General features: G+C 39.6%; 1 protein-coding gene across 1 annotated transcript; it reads right to left on the bottom strand.

Moving 5' to 3' along the window:
- Nucleotides 1-2,074: 2,074 nt before the first annotated feature.
- LOC142183415 (glutathione S-transferase omega-1-like) lies at nt 2,075-9,393 on the bottom strand. Its single transcript, XM_075258497.1, has 6 exons — nt 9,337-9,393; nt 8,002-8,110; nt 4,838-5,060; nt 4,053-4,154; nt 3,013-3,113; nt 2,075-2,339 (listed from the first exon to the last, which is right to left on the bottom strand). Exons 1-6 carry the CDS (start codon nt 9,365-9,367, stop codon nt 2,183-2,185), a joined length of 723 nt encoding a protein of 240 aa, XP_075114598.1. The 5' UTR covers nt 9,368-9,393; the 3' UTR covers nt 2,075-2,182.
- Between the last annotated feature and the right edge of the window lie 435 nt (nt 9,394-9,828).

Here is a 9,828-nt window from a genome sequence, read left to right as displayed (position 1 = left end):
ACGCCTATGCGAGAGGATAGCTGGTTCAGGCGGCACAATGACATCATCACACCACCTGAGCCAAGCCGCGACCGACAAGGTTGTAGGACCCATAGCAGCCACTACAGCGTCTATGGCAGTAGTGAGCAACACCCCTGCTTGACCTGTTGCTATACTTGCAAAATGTTGCATGCTACATGAACTAAAGCTGTGTGTCTTTATTCCAACAAACTGATGTTATTGATGAGTGTTAGATTGTCCATAGCTGTTATGTGGTGCATGCAATGTACTATTAGTCCACTAGAGGGCGAACACGTCCTGTCAGTTATGACAGTTCAGGACATACAGTAAGAATCCTTCCATATACTGCCTATTGGAGTAGATGTAGACAAGCAGACAGAGCTCCTCTGGTACAGAACATGCCTCTGGGCAGCGCTTACAAGTGGAACTCCGATTATAAAACATCTGTTCATAAATGGTTAGTGCGGGTGAATATACAAAACTTTGTAATATATCTTATTAAAGAAATCTGTTTCCTTCTCCACGTAAACTACGTTTTACACAGAAGTCTACAGAGAGGGGAGGAGGCTACTGGAAAAGATACACAAATAGCTGCAGCTGCTAAACTGAGAGTGTGGGAGCTCTTAACACTTCTAGGCTTCAAGATGAGGCAATAAATCAAATTAGAGCCTCCTCCACCTCCCCTCTATATAGACTTCTGTATGTGAATATGGAGATGGACTCTATATAAATAGTCTGAATAAAGACAAGGAGGAAGAGAGTAGGAAAAGCAGATAATTGATGTATTTTATTAGATATCTTATATTCACCTGTACGTTGTATATAATGTTACTCCGCCCACACAAGGAAATAAAGATAAGGCAGAAATCTCTCGTTTAGTGTATTAAATATATATTATTAGACTTTTATTTGTGATATTTGTAAAGTTGATTATTGACATAAGAGAATGATAATCCATAAGGTGGCCGATCAAAGGTCTGGATCATTTGCATGAATTATCTCACCAGCAATGCGAGAGACTGAACTAGCAGATCAATACAGATCAGCAGTTCCCCCGGACGCACGGCTTCCTCTATAGTTTACTTGCCATATTCTTGATAGTGGCAGGTGTGGGTACTGCAATGGTCTCCTATAGACTTGAATAGGACACGGCCGCATTACCCATCATCACTGTTATCAAGAATATGGAAACATATGGGAAACAGCTGATGTGCAGGAGTCCCAACAGTTGGATATCAATCTACAATTGATAGCCTAACTAAAGGACAAGCCATCAAAGATGAAAAGGTAGTACCCCCTCCGAGGCTCTGCTCGTAAATTTCCTTTCCATAGGAGGTATATATAGGAAAGCTCTATTCATTTGAATAGGGTTCTATTAGAGGTCAGCACATGACAAGCTCCATAAAAATGAAGTGATCTTTTAATTTCTGCACCGAAGTCCATCAACTGAACATACCCTTAAAGTGCAACTTTCACCTCCTCCACCTCTTTGTATCCTTAAGTAGCTGCTGCTCCGCTGATTCCAGTGCAGTTGGAATTTTTTCTCTAGCCCCCACCCTTCCTGTGAAATCATTCCTTTTAGTTATAGCACAATTATGCTGCGTACTATCAGGTGGGCGGTCCTAGGCTGGAACAGAAAGAGAGGCACCGCCCACCTGACAGTAAACAGCATTACTGTGCTGAAACTAACAGCAATGGTTCCTCAGGAATGGCGAGGGCTACAGAAAAAATTCCAACTGTGTCAGAATCAGTGGAGCATCGTCTATTAAATGATGGCAAGAGTTGGATTTGGCGGGGGTTGTGGTAAAAGCTCCTTTTTAAAGTGCACCTATCATCCTAGACAATTGAGAGTAATCACATAGAGCAGAGAGGGATGGCATTGGGTGTCCAGCTACAGAGAATGTCCATGTTAAAAGATCTGAACATACTATACCTGAAAATGTAAAAAAAATCTCAGTTTTCACACAATTTTTATTAATCTGCTGGGCAACCCACTCATCCAATTAAAACTCGCCATGGTGAAATCACTATGGGCAGCACGTCTTTGCCGGATTGAGCAGAGAAGTAGTGCAGGTAGGTAAAGCTAATTTTTTATATTTATCAAATCCCCTTTTATGACATTCGTGAAGGCCCTTAGGTGTCAAACACTTAAATCGGGGCTGAAACTGAGATGTTGATGACGTCAATTGAGACCATAATCAGTTGCCTCTAAACTGCCCTCCACAAATAGGCGCAAAAAGCCTGTGACGATATCTGGTTCAATTAAGGTCTCTTTAACGACCGGGTCCTGCAGCATGAGCTTGGACCAGGCATTGACACGTGGCAACTTCTCCAAAAAGCTAAAAGAAAAATAAAAAAAGAAAAGAAAAAATGTTAAGGATATATTGCTGGCAAAGCATGGTCACAAAATTATCTGCTCCATCATAGCTGTATTTTTAAATCAGAATTTACGGGAAAATTTGGGCAGTGCCGTAAACCCCATGTAGGAGAATGGGAGCTACAGAAATAGGGCGGCATAGTTAAGCTACACTGTAGCTTCACAGTAACGGAAACAGCGTAGCTAGGGGTGCCATGCTGTTCCCGTATCTCACAATCTCCTCTATAGGCTAGTTATGTGGACAGCGTAATGCAAAGGGCTCGGGTGTTACCGTAAGCCCTGTCCTAAAAGTCAAAACTGCAGTTATTCAGCAGTGATTTGTTGAGATGGGAAGAACCTTTACGAAGTTACAGGACATGAAAGGTCCCCTTGAATTAAAATTTTTCACTTTATGTCTACAGCTCCTATAGAGGTCCTATTGCCTCATTTTGTGTACTCATAGCCTCTTATCTACAACTTAATAGTGTTAAAGCAGCAATTATTTGAGTGTTTGATCTATCTCTCTCCCCTCGTCATAGAATAATATGGAGGGGGTAATTGAAAGCTAACTTATCAAATATTAACCCTTTAAATTTTGGTTATAGGCCACAAGATGTAGTAAAAACAGGGAAGCAAAAATCTATTTCCCCTCTTACTCTGTGCCATCAATTATATGGAGCCGTTCACACCAGGGCCAGATCATGTAGTCAATCATAGACAGGGATTCTCCACCAAAGTAAGGCTTATTGGTGAGGGCCTGGAAATACAAAATAAAAGAGATGATGTAGAAATGTTCTGCCTAAAAACTCAAAGAAATTAAGTGCACCGGATTAAAAAATATAATAAAATATTTCCTAGTATAATATTTTTTTACAGTATATCTGTTCCTCATAGGTTTAAAGGTCTCGGTTTTACTCCTTTAGGATCGGCCCATTTCAAAAACTTAGGACCAAGAATTTTTGTTTGGTTTTTTCATTGTCACAATCAACGAACTATAACTTTTTTCTTTCTCCACTGATGTAGCTATGTGAAATTTTTTTTAGTTATTTATATATTTTTTTCCGGACCAGATTGTATTTTTAATTGGTACTATCATATATTAATTTTACTGAATAACTTATTAACCCTTTCTGTAGGAATAAAAAAAACAACACAAGTTTTGATGCGGGTTTTGTAAAAACCACATCAAAAACACGTCAAAAAAATCATGTAGGTTTATTTCCGCCTTCCATTAATCGCAATGGGTTTTTCAAGGTGCAGTTGCTATAGCTAAAAAAATCCACTAAAGGAAAAAAAACTGTTACTGACTCCCATTGAAATGAATGGGAGACAATTTTTGCGGCGGATTCCATCTCAAAATCAGACTGCAGAAAAGGCTGTGTGAACATACCCCAATTCTGCTTATGTCTGTGGGGTTTTAAATTTTTTACCATTCGCTTTACGATTAACTTGGCAGTGTGTAAATCTGCCCCACTGGCCCCAGATGTTAAAATATGAAAATAACTTTTTGGTTTGCAGTGTTTTTATTTAGCTTTTATGGGTTTGTTGGGTCCTCAGTATTTTTCTTATTGCTACATGCTTTATTTAAAAAAAAAAATGTGTGCTAAAAATTTATGGTTAAAGAAATATATATAAAAAAAAAAAAAAACCCCGCCGCCATAACAGCTACACACACTTGTAGTTATGAAATAGTTACCTCTTCAAGTATTTGAAACGTCTTAAAAGACTCTGCCTTTAACTGAGTGTAATCTTCTTTCTTGTGTCTGGCAAAGACAATACTGAGCACTTTAGGGGTAAACTGAAGAGAAAGATATCAGATATGGTACTATAGAGACAGATATAGGCAAAGCCATTGTATAAATCTGGTAATATGGGCACCATTTTAAGCAAATCTATTGATAGAAATGTTAAAGGGGTTGGCCAGGAATTGTTAAAGGCCTACACAGATCAGTGGTTAGGGTTCACTTCTTGCCCCCATACTATACCGTGCCCTGTATACTGGTTGGGCGCCACCACTACAACTGCCCTTGACTTTAAGCAGTCCCGAAGAGCTGATCCATGCAGGGTCCAGCTGACGGCCCCCACCCTTCTGTTGTCAGTACATGAACCCTATGAATTGCAAAATGCTACTGAAAATGTTGATGGCCTTCTCCCCATATCATTACCAAGAGGAGTTGTGTTCCTATCCACAAGACTCCCAGTGGCACTGCCACCAGCAGTCAGAAGAATGGGCAACAGAAAGTTGCCCTCTACTCTCAATGTGAATGAAGGGCACCATTTATTTTCATGGGGCTGTTGTGAGAGTGATCTAGGGCAGCCCTGTAGAAGTGATTGGAGCGTTGGTCAAGTAAGTCCACCAAGGCACTATCTACATGGAACAGAGGAGAACATTGGCTCCTAGTTCTAATGGTTGAGGGTCGAAATGGTCTTTGGTGGCCCAACCCCTTTAATATTAATCATAGCTCATGCCACAGTTCCTACCTTAGAGAAATGTTCCAGAAGCATCTTCTGCTGAGCTATCTCATAGGGGTCTGCTGGGGTCAGCTTTTTCCCAGGAAAGGCTTCATCCAGGTAGTCACAAATAATTGGAGAGTCGAAGATTATTTTACCATCAGAGGTCTCCAGAGATGGCACCAAGCCAAAAGGACTTTTCTCAAAAAACCAGTCGGGCTTGCTCTTTATGTTAATATTGACGACTTCATATCTGAGTGGAGAAAGAGAACCTGTTACTGAAGACGTTTCTAGAGACATGAGTGACTGTAAGAATTGAGAAGATTCACCGAGCAGACCCCCAGGATTAGATTCTCATTAGAGGATTGGTGTCTTTGCACATAGGAGCTTGTCAGCAGCAGTAGTAACATCCAATACCTCCAGGAGGTGAAATGAACACGAACAGAAACAGACCAATGGATGTGGAAAGAACTGCGCTTGCTCCAAATTCCGTAAATTCAACACGATCTTTATTATAATTCCTAATACACTTATAGATCCAGAACATTTCTTTCTTTTTAAGGGCTTCAAACCTATTGGTGATACTATTGGAGATTTGCTCCAGGGGAGTTACTGTAAATTGAGAAAAATCACATTTATGTTTTATTTTGGCATGGCGAGAAACGCTGTGTTTTTCAAACGCTTTGTTAACATTAAACCTATGCTTTTTTATCCTATCTCGCAGTGCCATGGTAGTACGTCCCACATATTGGATCCCACACTGGCAGGTTAGGACGTAAACTACATATGTAGAAGAGCAGTCGAGTCTTTGTTTAATTGGGAATATTTCTTGTGTAGATGCACTTTTTACTTCTTTAATATTGTGCGATATGTTATAACAACACTTGCATCTTTGGTGTCTGCACTTATAGCTCCCCGTGAGCTTATTTGTCGCCAGGGTACTTAAGCTTTTTTTAGTAGTAGTGATATTATGTTGTCTGAGTTTACTTGGCGCAATAATGCTTTTTAATGTGCGGGCCCGCCTAAACGTAATAGCAGGTTTATTGGGAAGAGTTGACTTAAGATATTGGTCATTTAATAACACGTGCCAATGCTTTTCTAGGATTTTACGAACTGATTTATGTGCAACGTTGAAGGAAGTAATGAAATTATATTTAAACTTATTTTCAGAGTTACTGACCTTGTTAGTGATTAGACATTCTTTTTGTGTGAGGTTCGCGGCCCTACGTCGTGCTTCATTGATTATAGAAACAGGATATTTTTTCTCTTTGAATCTTTGGGTCATGATAGCACTCTGAGCCTGATAGTCAGTTTCATTTGTACAATTACGTTTTAATCTTTTAAATTGACCAAACGGGACGTTTCTTTTCCATTTATGGTAATGGAGACTCTTAAAATTCAATAGGCTGTTACTATCTACTTTCTTGAAGAAGGTCTTTGTTTGAATCCCCTTAATATCACCCATTAGGACTAGGTCTAAATATTCAATTTTCGACTTATCAATTTTACCGGTTAGTGTAATCCCCCAATCATTATCATTCAAGTAGGTCGTAAATTCATGAAAAGATTCAACCGACCCTTTCCAAATAAACAGTAGGTCGTCTATATAACGTTTATAGAGTATAATATTCCTTGACCATGGATGTGTATTGAGTATCAAAGATTCTTCATATCGGCCCATGGCTTTTGCCAATCTCTTCATGGGCCGATATGAAGAATCTTTGATACTCAATACACATCCATGGTCAAGGAATATTATACTCTATATACGTTATATAGACGACCTACTGTTTATTTGGAAAGGGTCGGTTGAATCTTTTCATGAATTTACGACCTACTTGAATGATAATGATTGGGGGATTACACTAACCGGTAAAATTGATGTCGAAAATTGAATATTTAGACCTAGTCCTAATGGGTGATATTAAGGGGATTCAAACAAAGACCTTCTTCAAGAAAGTAGATAGTAACAGCCTATTGAATTTTAAGAGTCTCCATTACCATAAATGGAAAAGAAACGTCCCGTTTGGTCAATTTAAAAGATTAAAACGTAATTGTACAAATGAAACTGACTATCAGGCTCAGAGTGCTATCATGACCCAAAGATTCAAAGAGAAAAAATATCCTGTTTCTATAATCAATGAAGCACGACGTAGGGCCGCGAACCTCACACAAAAAGAATGTCTAATCACTAACAAGGTCAGTAACTCTGAAAATAAGTTTAAATATAATTTCATTACTTCCTTCAACGTTGCACATAAATCAGTTCGTAAAATCCTAGAAAAGCATTGGCACGTGTTATTAAATGACCAATATCTTAAGTCAACTCTTCCCAATAAACCTGCTATTACGTTTAGGCGGGCCCGCACATTAAAAAGCATTATTGCGCCAAGTAAACTCAGACAACATAATATCACTACTACTAAAAAAAGCTTAAGTACCCTGGCGACAAATAAGCTCACGGGGAGCTATAAGTGCAGACACCAAAGATGCAAGTGTTGTTATAACATATCGCACAATATTAAAGAAGTAAAAAGTGCATCTACACAAGAAATATTCCCAATTAAACAAAGACTCGACTGCTCTTCTACATATGTAGTTTACGTCCTAACCTGCCAGTGTGGGATCCAATATGTGGGACGTACTACCATGGCACTGCGAGATAGGATAAAAAAGCATAGGTTTAATGTTAACAAAGGGTTTGAAAAACACAGCGTTTCTCGCCATGCCAAAATAAAACATAAATGTGATTTTTCTCAATTTACAGTAACTCCCCTGGAGCAAATCTCCAATAGTATCACCAATAGGTTTGAAGCCCTTAAAAAGAAAGAAATGTTCTGGATCTATAAGTGTATTAGGAATTATAATAAAGATCGTGTTGAATTTACGGAATTTGGAGCAAGCGCAGTTCTTTCCACATCCATTGGTCTGTTTCTATGAGTGACTGTAAGGTCCCAGTAGAAGACACTATTGAGACCCCAGGACCTTGCCAAACCACTAAAGGCTTTAACTATTTCTTGGTTTCCGCTGCCACTTTAACCACAGGCTCCGTTATCTGTGGGAGGATTTTCTCAGCCTAAAATCCTCCAGGGTAATTTCTTCTCTATATCCATAATATAAATATAATATAGCAAATGAGGCAGCAGAGAGGCTAGGTTATACCCGGGAAAGGATAAACCTGGATACAAGCTTACTTGATTCCTTTGGCCACCAAGACTAGTTCTACCCTTTGGACAAAAGGGCAGAATCTCATGCCGTATAGTCGAATGCTTCCTTCTGGTACCGGTCCTGGGGCAGCGCTGCCTGAAATTAAATATATTCAGTATACACATCAATGGAAGGCAACTAGTGTATAAACCTACAGAAAGAAACCATATACGTGACTACAATTGATACCTTTACATTTTCCCAGTGTGGTTGTCACTTATGTCCTCCACTCATAGTATACCATAGTTTTGTTGTTATTGAAGTCTAGGTATAAAACCTTAAAGGGATTATCCAGCTTCCCCAAAATATCTGCAAATACATCCCCAGCAGTGCTAAATCCTCACTGCCCCCTTGTGCAGCCTTTGCTTGGCTTTATTTTACTTGCTGCTCCTCTTACCACTTATTAATATGCAGTGAATCTGTGGACAGACTACATTTCCCATGATTCATCTGCCTGCTCTCACTATGTACCCCTCCCTTCTCTACTCTTCACTGCAATGATAGGTAAGAAATTACTCCCAAATCTGAGGTCACATGCTGCTGTGATGTTTCGTTTGCTGGCTGAGCTGCTCACTGGGAGGCGGTAGTGAGCTTGCATCCGAAACGTCACAGCTGAGGTCAATGACCTGAAAATGAATCACAAAAATGGTGCTGAATTTAAACAGGTTATATATTAGGAAGTGTTTTGTAATGATGCACCCTGCTATATGGTCGAAAGCTGGATAATCCAACAGTTTGTTGCTCTCATCCATCATAGAATAAGGCCTCATGCACACAGGCAAGTGCAGCTGCATCATGAGTGTGTGTGTGAGTGTGGTTAGTGTTACAGACATTTATACAAAGTTAATAATAGACAATGTTTAGTTTATTGAAAGATATTAACCCAAATAACACATTCCAACATCAGAAGGACTTGTGACATATGACTGGGTTACATATAAAATACTTTGCACCGTACTATAACCATCCAGCACATTCTACACGCTCCAGTTTGTATACACAATAACTTTATTAAAGTGCACAGAGTATCAGTACAGATAATACACTATAGAATATAACTGTATAATGGCGGCATGTCAGCATCTACTAGAACATCTACCCGGCCTGTCCCAGTCATTGCACAATATCAGGGTGTCATCAATGTTTGCAGAATGAATGTGAAAAACAAATAACTTCTCCCACCCTTAAAATGTCCTTCCATGTAACCAAATCAGAGCAGCGTCGTAGGAAATGTATATACCCGGAGGTAATAACCCTATAAAACCCCCTATAACATAAAAGCGGAGATACCTAAACACATCGCTTTACAATCTCACACTTACCCTTGGCCAAACTTCTCTGTGATCCCGTCATTGCTGCAGATTGTGTCGCTGGAGATACCTATATAACAAGCACCTATATCAGTGTATACAGCGCCTGCTCAGCTCTGTGTATATGTGGCCTGACGTACCAGATGTGCCTGTGTATAAGACAGTCGCTCTCTCTAGACCAGCCCCCTCCCAGCTAATGATCATCTAGAAGGAGACACGGCCCTTCCAGGTGGAGATCTGCTCCATACAGTGATATGACGTGTGTCAGAATAGAATAACATTATACAGTAAGGGATACAAGGTTGACATCAGAATTCTACGTTATTGTATATTCCTTACATGAGCAGTGACCCCTTGACTATTCTTTGCAAGTGATTTTATGGTTTATTATTTTTCTGGTCATTCTGTAACTTATACTCTGCAGTTTAGAACAGTGTCCCTCTTTGCATGGTAAAGTCATTTTAGCAGAAGAAGGGAAGCAGAGAAACAGCCTGAAGAGCATGG

Source organism: Leptodactylus fuscus, chromosome 10 (genome assembly GCF_031893055.1).
Source record: "Leptodactylus fuscus isolate aLepFus1 chromosome 10, aLepFus1.hap2, whole genome shotgun sequence".
In the NCBI taxonomy this organism is placed as follows: Eukaryota; Metazoa; Chordata; class Amphibia; order Anura; family Leptodactylidae; genus Leptodactylus; species Leptodactylus fuscus.
This window is presented reverse-complemented; position numbering and strand designations above follow the sequence as displayed.